The sequence below is a fragment of the Squalius cephalus genome, assembly GCF_949319135.1.
Source record: "Squalius cephalus genome assembly, chromosome: 17".
NCBI classification, from domain to species: domain Eukaryota; kingdom Metazoa; phylum Chordata; class Actinopteri; order Cypriniformes; family Leuciscidae; genus Squalius; species Squalius cephalus.
The window spans coordinates 32,286,875-32,303,232 of NC_137138.1; the positions used below are offsets into that span (position 1 = coordinate 32,286,875).

Genomic DNA, 16,358 nt, shown 5'->3' on the forward strand with positions numbered 1-16,358 from the left:
GTGTTAGACAAGTCTAAAATTTGCTCATAGACTAGTCTAATGCAAGTTAGACTGTTTCACAAAAATAAAGACTGACTTAATTTAGACCAAAAAAATTAGACACCTTACCACCAGGCTAACTTAGGTCTAAGACTCTGTTACCTTGGCAACCAGCAGTAACAATCAGTTACATTACAAACAGCCAAAAGAAAAGGGAAAATGGCTCATAATTTAAACATTTCTTCTTTTTACTACATTCTCAGCTAAATTTCCCAAGTAAAATGTCCTTGTAACTGTTATACTCCTCCAACAAACACATATTTTCCACTGGGGTAAACTGCACTGAGCGGTTGAATGTGCTTACTCGATCAGCCAAGTTTTTTGTTTTGAAAAGTGTCTTATTTTACCCAGAATGCATTGTAATGTAGTCCTACTTAAGATAGTCAGAGTCTTAAGTGCTTTGTGCAACGGTCTGATTTAGATGTCTATCTGAAGTCTGACTATCTACTATATCTAAGCCATAGTCAAAGTCTATCTTTGTGAAACCGGCCCCCGGCACTCATTATCTTTCTCCCTATATCTACCCTTGTTTTTGCAGTCATTCTTCGTCAGATCGTTGTTGGTTCATGGCTGCCGTTTTTTTTGCCGTCCAGTGTCTAGTTCCTGTTCCAGTTTGTTTTGCCTCTTGTTCCTGTTCCAGTTTGTTTTGCCCTCTTGTTCATGCTGGATTACCTGCTGTTATCATTCTTGAATTCTCTCTGGATATACCGGTCGGCAGTCTGCGCCACCAGCCCGCTGTAGTCTGATCCTCGCTGCCAAAGCGGTCATCTCTTACCTGCTATTCTGCAACATCTGACCATCTCTCTACTATGTTTGTTTGATTTTTTTTTTTTTTAATAAACTCTATTGATTACATTCACTACTGGATCCCATTGTTATTTCCCTGACACCTTAAGCTGACTGTTTTTTACACAGTTATAGCTATTGTATTATTATTTTAGTTTTTTGTATTTTAATATTTTATATAAATATATACAATTTTTTTAACAGCCCAAGCATACATACAGGCCTATAGAATGGTTATAAAAACAAATTTATAAGGAAAAATAAACTATATATAATAAATCAGCCCCATAACGGATTCCAACGTGATCAAGAGCTTACGGTGTTCCATTTAAATGCATTTCAAGGTTTCCACCAGTAGTGGGCACTTATGCAACTTAAGCAATGATGTACATCCGAGTGAACGAGATGGAGGCAAGTTATTAAGGGAAGGGCATACAAATTGGACTTAAACACAGCCCTGTTCGATTTGAGCAAAATTATCCATTCTCCCCTTTGGTTCTGTATGTCGCGTTCCCTTTCAAGGGAACTCGCGCTGCGTCGATTGACGCTAAGGGAACGCTTTGCGTGATGATGTCTTGAAGCACATGTAAAATCAGTCCAATGGTGTGGCGGAACGTCAGAGGCGGATGACATCATGAACCAGGAAACTATAAAGCCTGCCCAAACAAAGCAGCGCTAGCTTCTATGTCTTCACGAGCGCTCTGTGTAAAACTGTCTCTTGTCTATTTGCTGTTGTATTGTCACTATATATAGTAAATTATGGCGAGTAAGCAGTTCAGACTGTGTGTGCACCCCTGCCCGTGCATGTTTGGGTGAGGAGCATGCACAGTCAGCGCTCGAGGGAAGTAGCTGTGAGCACTGCCAGGTGCTTCCAATGCGGGAACTCCGATCCCGCCTGCCGTTCTTTCGCGAGGACTCTCAGGCTCGCGTTTCCCAAGGCTCGGGTCCCGTTGCTGCCGAGGCACAGCGGAGGTTTCAGACTTGGGTCCGCAAATAGATGTGTCAGCGAGGTTAGAGATGGGCCCAGTCTTATCTCTGCCTTCACCCGACAGATCCAGTGCCTTCTCTCAGGGTTCGGAAGCACGCACTACGGTTACTTCTACCCTGATTGAAGGACCGACACTGCAGCTATCCAGTTCCGAGGAACTGCATGTTGTTAGTGTCGAAGCAGGAGATGAGGACTTGCCACCTCAGTCTCATGCTTTTGAGGAGCTTGTTGAGGTTGTAACGAGAGCGGTTGAAAGATTGAGCATTGATTGTCCGGCTGATAAGCAGGACGTTCGTTCAAAAAGCAAGCTAGATGAACGCTTCCTGACCTCTCGTTCACAATTTCAACGCCGAGGCCTTCCGTTTTTAAACCGATAAACCAGTTTCAGAATAGTTTATAGTCCACAAACATCACACTATTCCTCTATCTCTGACTAGAAAGATCACGGTTAAGGTGCCAAAGGTGGAAGACCTCGCGAGCTATCTCTCCCCTGAATCAGCATCTTCCCTTAAAGGAGAACTTGGTAACTTTTTTTACTTAATAAAACTGTCTAGAAATCATTTGGATGGTTAAACAACCTGTTCTGATGATATTGGTGACTTTCCCCGCTCCCCCCAGCGTTCCCAGGCGGAAAACCAACCTTGCAACTTGGGGACTACCGTCCCGGCAAGATAGAAATTGGAAGTCTCGTGAGAAGCGAGAACGAGAACGAGAACGAGAACGAGCGCGAAACACGAATTGCTTTACGGCAATTAGACATAAACACACACGCATGTATGATGTATTACCAGATTACCCACCTCGGTCGACATAGCTCCACACGATACAGTTGGCTTGCTCCGATCATAACAAATGCACATGAGCAGCGGTAGAGAGGGGGAGGAGGCCGCCGCAAGTGAGTTTTTTACGACCGTGTTGTGACATATACGCCCCCCCACAGCTGTAGGGGGAGCTCGTGGGGAAAACATGCGACAACAAAAGGGAAAATCAGTGAATAAGTGACTAGAGTTCGCTAGAGTTGCCGAGTTCTCCTTTAAGGGAATTACCCACCAACATCAGCTTTGGTGGTTAAGGCTTATTCAGCTGCTGGTCAGGCTGCAGCATGCCTCCATACAATGTCACTGCTGCAGGCTTACCAGGCTGAATTGTTAGGAGACCTTGATGAGGGCGGGGGTATTGACCCGAATGCTGTTTGAGAACTGCATCATACCACAGATTTGTCTCTCAGGGCCACCAAGGAGACGTCTAAAACTATTGGCCGTTCTATGGCAGCCCTGATGGCCACTGAGAGACATCTCTGGCTCAACTTGAGTAATATAAAGGAAAAAGACAAAAACGTTTTAATGGATGCATCTCTGTCACCGTCTGGCCTCTTTGGCAGCGCAGTGAATTCGGTTGTTGAGAGGTTTCAGGAGTCAGCTAAACAGGCGGCTGCATTCCAGAAACTCCTTCTCCGCCTCACACTTGTCTCAGGGGCTGCTGAGCAGGAGCAGCCCCAAACATCAAAAGCCAGATCCTCACACCATGCCACACAAAAGCAGAGTGTTGCTTCCCGTGCTCCCCCACAAAAAGACTGGGGACATGGAAAGCGCTCTCAACCGCAGCCTTCAAAGGGTAAGACGGATCTGAGGACCATCATTATTTCTAAAACAGATTTATAAAGCAATGCTAATCGACATTTATCACAGTACAGAATACCATAAAATACTATAATTTCTGTGATAGATCCATATGGGATCATAAAAAGTTATCTCAAACTCTCGACTGACGTTATAAAGTGAGTTTGGGGCAAAACTATTATTTGAATCTCATAAATTTTCATGTTTTGATGCTGTGCTAAGCTAACACGCTAGCTAACCCTTATGCACCTGCTATAAGTTTTATGACTAATTTTGAAAAATAAAGATCATTTGAATGTTTCTTTTTTAAGAAGGGCATTTAATACAAAGCCAAAGAAGGTGAAGTAATTAGTTTGATCAAAGAAATGAGGGATTTAAAAAGTGTGAATAGAAAGTCATCAGTAAATATAATAAAGAAAAAGAATAACAATGAGAGCCATATCCCAACTAGAGAGGCGTGATTGTGTGCAGTTTAAATGAGGCAGTTTGCACCACAAAACAATAGCGACAGTAGACTGAATGGATGCTTAGAAGATGTGAATAAACAGTTATCATTTTAGAGTCTTCTCTAAATAAAATCCCATGACATGGTCTCAAAAAATATTTCATAAAACCTTTTAGAAGTTTTACAGTTATCTTCAGATTTGAAATAAAACATGATCAGGCCTGTGGCTTTAGTTGTATTGCATTTCTAGACTGCAACAAGGCCAATTTTTTTTTTCCATAAATACATTTCATGTGGCACTGTGGTATAGAGTTCCCATAGCATCAGCTACTGACGCAGCGTTGAGGAAACATTATTTATTCAACAGTCTTTGATTGTTTGTTACGGTCAAAGTGAAATTCCTTGCTGGTGTCCCAAAGTTAAAGAAGAACAGAGTCATCTGACACTCTCATACTCACTTTAGGTGACGTGTGACCAAACCCACAATATTAATTTGGTGCCACCTGTGAGACCCACAAATTCTGGTGCCTTTCTTGAGAAACTGCTTAATTAGTGGTGCTCATACACACCACCAGGGCTTGACATTAACACGCGCCAACTTGCCATTTGCGTGGGTATTTCAGAAGTGGTGTGTAATGCAGCCCCTCCCCTACTAGCCACTTTTGAAGATTTAATATTTTATATAATATATATATTTTTCAGTTGTAGTCTTATCAAAAGGCATCTGAAATAATAAACTAAGTGCAATGTAGTGTTGTCAAAAATATAGGTTTTTGGATACATATCAATACTGAAATATCTGAAACGCTTCCAATACTCATTTTCCACAGAATAGATACACGATACCAGCTGCTCTTTCTCTCTCTCTCATCTCTCTGACAGCGAATTGACACACAAACCCGTCTCCCCTCACTCACTCGTTTCATTTGCTACGGATGAATATTGTTGCTGTTAAAAGGTTTGTATATGCACAAAGTACATATAGAAAAATATGTAATTCCCTCAACATTGGATCGAGGCCAAGACTTAACATTGAGTGGCAACGACATAAAGATGTTGTGAACTTAACATAAATAATCTTGTGGCCACGGTATATCACATTTCCATGAGCCACAACAAAACGAAGTTAACTGGTCCCTTCCCAGTCACCATAGAGGCTTGTCAACTTGCAACATACATTTTAGTCATTTAAGACAAAAACGCATACAAGAATTAAAGACGCAAAATAAACCTGAAACTTTACCTGACACAGTCCTGACAACCTCTGTGGTATTCCTCAGGCCAACAAAGGAGAATTGGTAAAGACGCCAGGAGCGGATGTCTCCAACTTCCACGGAGCTGCGCTTCCACTTGTATACAATCTCCTCCTTGGGGTATCCATCTGCAAAACAATTAGAGTTGGTCTAAAAACCTACATACAAGCAAACATTTAAAAATACTCCATAATTTCAGACACCATGATGTGGATGTATTCATCCAGATTTCTTTTAAAAATTCCCCTGTAGTCAATCATTTTATCCTTTAAAACTTATCCACTCACCAAAACGTCATATTTAAAGGTTTTTTTCCTTTGAAAAAAAGTTCTGCATGACTTAAAATAGCTTGAATGCAACTCTAAACCTGTGCTTCATTTAGTATACGCGGAACCATGAATATGCTAATTAGCCCCACCTCCACTCACTCACACAAGCTCACAGATCCACTCGGTCAAGTTACTGAGGTAAACTCTGCACAATTGTATCGATCGTCATTACAACAATTACAACGTCAGACACATAACGGTGATTAATATGATTAACCTTCTAAAAATCATTAGAATGCTTTGAACAACACAATGTCAGTGGAGAAAGGCATATAGTTCATCATAAAATCGTAATATACATAATACACCCATTATATTGCTAAATCTATCCGACTTTTTACATCAACAGAAAAATATACCGGGATGACCTGGCTTCTCTTGAGACTCCACTACTAGTTCGCTGTTAAAGATATGCTAAAGACCACCGGCACGTTGACTGATTGGTTACAAGGTAGTGTGTGACGCCAGAAACACCAGCGATTTGGTTTTTCAAGTCTTTGGTTCACTGCAGTTTTAAAAAGAAAATACTCAACAATGGTATTGAGTTATGGATTTGAACATGGTTTGTCTTAAAGCATATTAAAAACACCACATAGACATTTAAACAACATTAAAAACTTGATTTTATCCACAGAGGGTCTTTAAGAAAAACTACACAAAATACCAAAGATAAGTGGAACAAAAATACATTGAAAGCCCAATTATCAATGAACAATTACATTATTTTCCCTTTGAAATATTTGCCCAAGTGAATTCTGCAAATAAGATTTGCAGCAACTTCCATTAGAGCACTCTAAAGTAGGGCTGCAACGGTGAAATGATGCATGGTGAAAATGAGAATCTATCACACGATCCAGACCACTATCATCAATAGTGTGGTTATGCTGTAAACTGAGGCTGAATAAAATGGTGCTTTGTTCACTCTGTAAAGCTGAAATGGCATACCAACTGCTATGTATGAGCACCTTAAAAGAAAACATCCTGGGACTCTCCGACCTCAAAACAACGAGCCAGCTGGGTAAGTAACTTAGCATTTATTACAGTAAGTTTCGGGAGTTGTTGTTGCGTACTTACCAGCTGTGTTTCGGTCAAAAACTTATCGAAGCCTCCTGAAGCTGTTGACTAGTAAGTCCTCGTGTGCTAGGTAATAATGCCAATGTTAATCGCTAACGGTGCAGATGTACTATTAAAGTATAGTCATTTTACCATTTCTACAGATTACAGTGAGCTGTGCGTCAAAACAACGGCAACCCCAATGTTAATCGCTAACAGTGCAGATGTTCTATTAAAGTATAGTCATTTTACCATTTCTACAGATTAAAGTGAGCAGTGCGTCAAAACAAATGGAGCGGAACACACCACAAGCACTCATGGTTGTTTATGGTAATAATATTTCGGAGCTATATCTATAGTATTTTTTATCTAGAGCAAAAAGTGCTTCATTCAAGCCCTTTCTGCTCTGTGCACGTTGCTTCTCTCTCTCTCCCTCGCTAAAAACGTAAAGTGCCACACTAAGAGCTGCAGATGGTGTGGTTATTTTAACAACAGTAGCAGAAACACGGTGAGCAGCAAAATACCGGTAGGTATTTTCACTAAAACACTGCAGAAAACATGAATGCAGCTAATACAATTATTTTTTCTGTCAAACAGATGACTCTGACCGTTTAACTAACTAACTAAACCAAGATAATGTGTGGCGTATCTGCTTCAGGGAGTGAAACCCCCAAATTCGCTCCCGAGATTGAAATACCCGATTCCGCTCCTGTAAGAGAAATTCCCCAGTCTGCTCCAGTGTAAGAAATTCTCCAGTCTGCTCCAGTGAAAGAAATTCCCCAGTTTGCTCCAGTGAGAGAAATTCCCCAGTCCACTCCAGTGAGTGAAATTCCCCAGTCCATTCCAGTAAGAGAAATTCTAGTGCCTAACTCAGAGAACATTGCATGTCTATTATGGCTCTAACCTCAGCCCCTGAGCACAGTACACAGTCCAGTGATGGCTCCAGCCTCTGACTAGAGTCCAGTGATGGCTACATCTCCAGCCATAGTGGCTGAGCCTAGGTCACGGGTCAATGCCATGGAGGCTGATCCTTCGGCACCACCCTGGTATATACAGCGGCAGCTGTCCTCGTGTGAGGACTGAAGAGTGTAAAGACCAGCGACTCTACCTGCGTAACTCCACCGAGCAAAAACAAGGTGCTTGAGTATTGTTTTTCTTTCCTTTAATACAGCTTGTTCTCATCTGCTTGTTCTTTTGACCTGTTTTCACTATGTGCTTCAAAATCCCTACTATTACCAAAACTCATAAATCATGTCTCACGTAGAAGGCAGCGCAATCCTAACAACCTACTTTCCCTGTGATTCTAGTACATTACTTTCTTGCCAGTCTGCTGTAAACAAATCAGACTTTCCTCCTCCTCCTCCATAATAAACCCTAACAGCTGACGACTTCATAAATAAAACCACCACCATAAGCGACCAATTTTCCACACCACATTTTGACACGCGCATCTTAACAGCTAACACACACATTCTGGCTTCTCTCCACTCTCGGAGGCAAAAGTCTCAAAACTCATTCTTTTCAATCTCCCTACTACCTATCCACTTGATCCTATCCCCACTCATCTCCTTTAAGCCATTTCTTCTTCAGTTGTACCCGTACTCACTAATATCATCAACACCTCTCTTCACACAGGTACTTTTCCCACAGCATTTAAGCAGGCTCGGGCAACCCCACTGCTTAAGCCCACTCTAAATCCAGCACATCTAGAAAATTACAGACTGGTATCCCTTCTTCCATTCATTGCTAAAACACTTGATGAGTCGTCTTCAACCAAGTATTTATCTTTCTCGCACAGAACAACCTCCTGGACAACAACCAGTCTGGTTTCAAAAGCAGACACTCAACTGAGACTGCCCTGTTCTCGGTTATTGAAGCTCTGATACTGACAAGAGCAGCTTCCAAATCCCCAGTGCTCATCTTGCTGGATCTGTCTGCTGCTTTTGACACAGTTAACCACCAGATCCTCCTGTCAACCCTCAAGACAAAGGGCATCTCAGGAACCACACTAAAGTGGTTCAAGTCTTACCTCTCAGGTAGGTCCTTCAGGGTGTCGTGGGTGCCTCAGGGCTCAGGGCTTCTCCATCTACATGTCATCACTAGGATCTGTCATTCAGAAACATGTTTTTTCCTATCACTGCTATGCTGATGACACACAGCTCTACCTCTCATTCTAACCAGAGGTTCCGACGGTAGCTGCTCGCACCTCAGCCTGCCTGACAAACATTTATTGCTAGATGAAAGACAACCTTCAGCTAAACCCTGCGGCCCCGGCCAACCCAACACTCCATCAAAACTTCTCCATTCAGCTAGGTTCGTCAACCACAACTCCATCCAGGACAGCCAGAAACCTTGGAGTTGTGATTGATGATCAGTTGAACTTCACAGACCATATTGCTAGAACTGCCCAGTCCTGCAGATTTGCCATATACAACATTAGAAGGATCAGGCCCTTCCTATCAGTTTGTTCTTGGTCGGTCGTTGTTGCGTTTATGGCGGTTTCTTCTGTCCATGCTTCTGTATTCCTGTTGGAGATTTTTAAGTTTGGTGAATAAAAACTGCTGCGATTAGATCCTGCATCCTTTTTGCTTGAACCAACCCGTGACAGAATGACCGACCATACATTGGATCTAGCAGCAGTAACAATGGACTTGGCTGGCCATGACCTGACTGACTACATCATCAGGATCCTGATCGAGAGAGGCCTTCGCATCACCATCACCCCAGTGATGGCTACAGTCCCTGAACAGTGTCCCAAGATGGCCGCCGTTCCAGAGTCTTGTCCCTTCGAGACCGCCGCCCTTCCAGAGTCTCGACCCGTTGAGCCCGCCGCCCTTCCAGTAGGGGTGGGAGAAAAAATCAATTCTTAGATGCATCGCGATGCGGACGTGGAAGATTCTGAATCGATTCACAAATGTCAAAAAATCGATTCTCTAAAAATGTTTTTTTTTTTTTTTCTAATAACGTAATATTGACGGAACGCAAAAGGCGGAACTCTAAGCGGACGTGCAGTCTGTGGCGCGCACATAACAGACTCGCGCACATAACAGACGCATGATGGCTGAGCGCCAAATTCGAACGGCACCCTCTTCGTTAAAAGCTAACGTATGGAAAATTGGCAATTTCATTGTTACCTATTTAGTATTTTTTGTATGAGAGCTGCCTTCAGTATTTAGTTTTCTCATCAATATACTGTAAACCGATCTGTTATACGTAGCCTACTTTTCTTTATACTGCCCTGCAATATGTGCAATGCCAGTCACAAAAAGTTAAATTTTAACTGTGCTCTCTGCAGATGTTCATTCACTTTTTTTGTATTTGCTGTTTTTGATTGTGGTATACAGCAAACATTTCAAGTCATAACTCTTTATTATTTAGTTGTGTATAAGAGCGGCTTTGTATGTTACTAATTATTCAGAATATGCGTAAGTCCACAAGCATTATAATATGAGAGCTGCTGGTACATAATTCTATATTTTTGAACAAAAACTGTTTGTGATTTTGCTACAGCAAAATGTTTTTTTGTCTGAAGGATTATATTGCTCATTGGAAATAACAAGAGGATGTTGGTTAGAAGTCTATTATTAAATGCTAGAGATTCAGAATATGCTGAAGTTTGTATTAATTTACTACAAGTACGCTGCTAGTACAGGCACACATTTATTTTCCTGTTGGTTCTTTGCAATGTTCAAATCACTTCCATTTGTTTTATTAATAAAATTAATATAGGAAGATGCAAGTAAGTTCGTTATGGGTCATCATAAATACTTTGCTTTAAAAGTACCAAGTAAGTAAAAAAAAAAAAAAAAATCGTTAATAATCGATAATCGTTACCCTCTGAATCGTAATCGAATCGAATCGTGAGGTGCCTAGAGATTCCCACCCCTACCTTCCAGAGTCTCGTCCTGTCGAGAGCCCCCTTCCAGAGTCTTTTCCCGTCATGTCTGCTGAGCCTGAGCTTCTTCACGTCATGTCTGCCGAGCCTGAGCTTCTTCACGTCATGTCTGCCGAGCCTGAGCTTCACGTCAGTCCTGCCGAGCCTGAGCTTCAAGTCAGTTCTGCCGAGCCTGAGCTTCACGTCAGTCCTGCCGAGCCAGAGACTGTTCACGTCATGCCTGCTGAGCCAGAGACTGTTCATGCCATGTCAGCTGCACCTGAACCCTCGCCTCCGGCCAAGATGGCCGCCTCGCAGCCCGAGCCCTCCCAAGATGGCCACCGCCACGCCAGAGCCCTCGTCTCCGACCAAGATGGCCACCTTACCACCAGAACCCTCGCCAAAGATGGTCGCCACCACGCTGCCTGAGCCCTCAAACACTAAGGTCGACGCCACGTCTGAGCCTGTCCCTGAGCCTAAGCCCATTGCTCCGCCCAATACATTTTTTTTGGGGGGGGGTCATCTCCGCCACGTCATCTCCGCCATGGCCGCCCGAAGGGTTGTCTCCGCCTTGGCCACCTGCACAGCCAGCTCCACCAGTATTTATCTTTCTCGTACAGAACAACCTCCTGGACAACAACCAGTCTGGTTTCAAAAGCAGACACTCAGCTCAGACTGCCCTATTCTCGGTTATTGAAGCTCTGATACTGGTAAGAGCAGCTTCCAAAATCCTGGTCTCTCGAGCTGCCGGCATCGCCCTAGAGTCATCATACCCTGACAGGACGCCTGCCCCCCCTTCCCTGTTGCACCATCTACGCCGAGAGGACACACCTAACAGGAGGGGCAGTACTGTCAGGGTTATGTTTGTCTCCTTGGTTACTAATTAATTACGTTCCTCGTTTCAGGTGTGTTGTCTTGTTAATTAGTCGTTATGTGTTAATTTGTCCCAGCTGTGTCTCATTTCCCTGATCTGTTATGTGTATTTAAGCCCTGTGTTTCAGTCTGTTCCTGGTCGGTCGTTGTTGCATTTATGGTGGTTTCTTCTGTCCATGTGTCTTTGTTCCTGTAGGAGATTTTTAAGTTTGGTGAATAAAAACTTCTGCGATTAGATCCTGCATCCTCTTTGCTTGAACCAACCCGAGACACATATGGCTTTTGGCTTGCTTAGTTGGGGACATTTAATATTCAACAAAATTATTGATCTGCCTTACTTAAGGTGGACGATGACGCAATTTTCTTCTAGAAACAAACTTTGTTGTATTATTTTCATGTTATCACTGTGAAGCTGATTTGATACAATCTGTATTGTAAAAAGCGCTATATAAATAAAGGTGACTTGACTTGACTATTGCTGCCCTATTGTTAGCTTGATTGCTTCTATTGCTCTCCTAATTTGTAAGTCGTTTTGGATAAAAGCGTCTGCTAAATAATTAAATGTAAATGTAAAAGTAAGCTGTCTGACTCTGAATGGGAACATGGTTTGTGTAACATTAGCAACAAATTGTTAGCTGGTTGATAACGTAGTCAAGTAAAAGGCTAATCATATTAATTACCTTTATGTCCGCCATTGTAAAGAGCGATTCCAGTGTGTAGCGTTTACCTCAGTAAGTTGACAGAGTGGATCTCTGAGTGGAGGCAGGGCTAATTTTCATTTTTATGATTCCAAGTATACTAAATGAAGCAAGGGTGTAGAGTTACATTCAAGCTATTTTAAGGCATGAAGAATTTTTTCATACAAAAATTATTGACTACAGGGGGACTCATGCTAGTTTTAAGCTTGCATATTGTCAGGCTAGCTTTGCTTAATTGTTTACTCCTTTCATGATAAGCAACTTGTAAAACATTAAACATCACTTTAAATGTGTATTTACTGTTGCTGCTGCTGTCAACTCAAAAAGCATGCTTGCTTGCTTACATGCCTAACTATCCACTCTTTGTAACAACACAACTTGTAAAACCAGTGTTGGGATTGTTGATACCGGGACTCTGATGCGACAACAAAGTTTTCAAAGCTTAGGTTTGAAATAATTAGCGCTTCGTAACCCCACCTGATGCATAAAAGGGAAATGATTATCCCATCACTTCGAGGGCTGTCAGTAGAAGATCAAGATGCAAACGACTATTTTGAGAAAGAGAGACCAATCCATAGTTTGGGAGTATTTTGACATGGAATCCCCTACTAAGGTAGGCTAATGCAATTCTTCTTCTTCTTCTTCTTCTTCTTCTTCTTCTTATTATTATTATTATCATTATGGTAGACTGATCATAATGTGTTGTATATGTATGAGCAAATAAATTGTTTTAATAGATCTGTTAATGTGCTAATAATTGTAATGATGTTTATACTTTTTCAGGTTCGATGCTTGCTTTGTACTCAACAATTGGTGCACAACAACATGTCCTCAATGCTGAGGCACCTTAGGGCTAAGCATGCAGATAGCCCTACACCCCCACCCAATGCTGCAGCAGGGCCTACTCACAGTAAGTAGCCTAACTTTTATTTCAAGATTATATATGATGGAAGGCATTATTTAAAATATATATATATATATATATATATATATATATATATATATATATATATATATATATATATATATATATATATATATATGCTAAAATTATTAATGTTTTAACAGACAATAATTGCTGGATGTGGCCCTTGTCCAGATGGTTGTGAAGGACACTCAGCCATTTTCTTTGCTAAAGGATGAAGGCTTCAGGGCTTTGTTACACCCTGCCTACATCCTCCCCAGTAGGAAAGCTCTGAAGGCTATGGTAGCCAAGAAGCACAAGGATAAGGTCCAGTCTGAGGTGAAGAAGGTGGCAGCAATGAGCCTGACATCCAACATGTGGACATCAATTAACACTGATGCGTGCATGGCAGTAACATGCCACTATGTGACCACAGAGTGGAAGCTCTCATCCATCCTACTGGGTGTGGCCAAGTTCCCCAAGACCCACACAACAGTTCACATCGCAGAGGCAAATGCCACTCTGATGGGGGAATGGGGTATCTCTGGAAAAGTGAGCTGCATGGTCACTGATGGTGCAGCAAACATGGTGGCTTGTGTTGAAACTTTAAAAATGCACGCTTCTTCTCCCATGGTCTCAACTTGGTGGTGAAGAAAGCCATTGATTCAATCCCTGAGTTAGAAGACCTCCGTACCCGAGGGCACAAGATCGTGGTTCACTTCAGATCCAGCACCACAGCCAAGGACAGGCTTTCACAGTTCCAGCACCAGATGGGTAGGCCTCAACTGATTCAGGAAGTGGAAACCAGATGGAACAGCACCTTCACAATGTTTCAGCAGCTGTATGAGCACCAAGAGCCTCTAGGAGCAGTCCTCCTCACTCTAAGATCCAAGCTGTCACCATTCACACATGAGGAATATTCTATGAAACTGATTCTATGAACTGATTTTATGAATCAGTGCCTTGGGATTCTTGAGCCTTTCCACCAAGCCACGGTGGAAATGTCTGAGGAGAAAAGGTTGTCAGGATCCAAGGTGATCCCAATGATCAGAATGTTGAAAACATTCATTCGAGATATGAGTACCAAAATAACATAAGATATGAGCTCACGACTGGCTGCAAACCTGCCCAAACAACTGAATGAGAGGTTTATCACTCATGAGCAAAAGAGCTGCCTTGCTCTGGCAACACCATTGTTCTAAAATGGTGTTTTTTAGTAATGACACCTGTGCCCAGACTGCGGTGAAAAATCTAATTTCACAATGTGTAGCAATCATCAAATTCTGAGCAATTCTGATGGAAGTTCAGAAGTACCTTGAGGATCCCATTCTGCCACGTTGTGTTGATCCACTTGAATACTGGTCTAGACAGAAGGTCCTATCCCCACCTTCAAGGGCTGGCTAAACAGTACGCCTGCATCCTCTGTCCCATGTGAGAGAGTATTCTCCAAGGCTGGAGAAGTAATCAGCAAAATAAGAAACTAACTGATCTCTAACATACAGGAACAGATCCTGTTTTTGAATAAAAAATGTAGGCCTTTGCGGTCCAAGTCTACACCCCAAGCACATTCCCAGACAAAAAAAAGTCCATTATTCACCTTTGCACTGTTGCAAAATCACATTCCATAACCCTTGTGTTTGACTTTACATGGACCATTTACCAGGCTACACATGACATGAGTTGTGGTCTCATTGGCACAAATGAATTTAGATGAGATTAGATCAGATTAGATAGAACTGTATTGATTGATACCACTCTTGTCTGTAACGGTCTCATGTTTGGTCTCATGCTTTTTCAAACTGTATATCCTTTGCTCCGCAATGATTTGATATGGTGGAGAAAACAAGTCTGACCACAAGATGCACATTGTGTTAAAAGCTTCGAGTAATGAACCGTTTTTCGGCACTATATATATACATATACTGTATATACACTCACCTAAAGGATTATTAGGAACACCTGTTCAATTTCTCATTAATGCAATTATCTAATCAACCAATCACATGGCAGTTGCTTCAATGCATTTAGGGGTGTGGTCCTGGTCAAGACAATCTCCTGAACTCCAAACTGAATGTCAGAATGGGAAAGAAAGGTGATTTAAGCAGACGGGCCGGTCTGAGTATTTCACAATCTGCTCAGTTACTGGGATTTTCACGCACAACCATTTCTAGGGTTTACAAAGAATGGTGTGAAAAGGGAAAAACATCCAGTATGCGGCAGTCCTGTGGGCGAAAATGCCTTGTTGATGCTAGAGGTCAGAGGAGAATGGGCCGACTGATTCAAGCTGATAGAAGAGCAACTTTGACTGAAATAACCACTCGTTACAACCGAGGTATGCAGCAAAGCATTTGTGAAGCCACAACACGCACAACCTTGAGGCGGATGGGCTACAACAGCAGAAGACCCCCACCGGGTACCACTCATTTCCACTACAAATAGGAAAAAGAGGCTACAATTTGCACGAGCTCACCAAAATTGGACAGTTGAAGACTGGAAAAATGTTGCCTGGTCTGATGAGTCTCGATTTCTGTTGAGACATTCAGATGGTAGAGTCAGAATTTGGCGTAAACAGAATGAGAACATGGATCCATCATGCCTTGTTACCACTGTGCAGGCTGGTGGTGGTGGTGTAATGGTGTGGGGGATGTTTTCTTGGCACAGTTTAGGCCCCTTAGTGCCAATTGGGCATCGTTTAAATGCCACGGCCTACCTGAGCATTGTTTCTGACCATGTCCATCCCTTTATGACCACCATGTACCCATCCTCTGATGGCTACTTCCAGCAGGATAATGCACCATGTCACAAAGCTCGAATCATTTCAAATTGGTTTCTTGAACATGACAATGAGTTCACTGTACTAAAATGGCCCCCACAGTCACCAGATCTCAACCCAATAGAGCATCTTTGGGATGTGGTGGAACGGGAGCTTCGTGCCCTGGATGTGCATCCCACAAATCTCCATCAACTGCAAGATGCTATCCTATCAATATGGGCCAACATTTCTAAAGAATGCTTTCAGCACCTTGTTGAATCAATGCCACATAGAATTAAGGCAGTTCTGAAGGCGAAAGTGGGTCAAACACAGTATTAGTATGGTGTTCCTAATAATCCTTTAGGTGAGTGTATATATATATATATATATATATATATATATATATATATATATATATATGTGACATAAGATGTGTGGTTTTCAAAGCACAAGGAGATGCAAAGCTCACTGGCCTCACCCCACTAATCAACAAGAACAATTTCCAACTCTCAAAGTAACACATTTTCCTCTGTACTGTTTCTAGGAAAAAAAAAAAAAAACACTATTTCCTCTGAAACTACAGATGATGTGTCCCATGAGACTGTCCCATGACACATCTTCTGCTTCATTTCCCATCCATAGCCAAATGAGAAGAAGAAAACTATGGCAGTGACACAGCTTGCTTGTATAAGCATATGAAGACATGTATCTCCAAGTTAGGGGAAATTGTAATTTTCCTCATTAC

General features: G+C 42.1%; 1 protein-coding gene across 3 annotated transcripts in view; it reads right to left on the minus strand.

Annotated features, from left to right (window-relative positions):
• The window catches only part of gabrg2 (gamma-aminobutyric acid type A receptor subunit gamma2), a 118,360-nt gene that overhangs the window by 31,136 nt on the left and 70,866 nt on the right, over positions 1-16,358 (minus strand). For all 3 annotated transcript variants that reach the window (XM_079847025.1, XM_079847024.1, XM_079847026.1), the window contains exon 6: positions 5,121-5,258. In XM_079847025.1, coding sequence (XP_079703151.1) covers positions 5,121-5,258 — 138 coding nt within the window. The remainder of the gene's footprint in view (positions 1-5,120; positions 5,259-16,358) is intronic.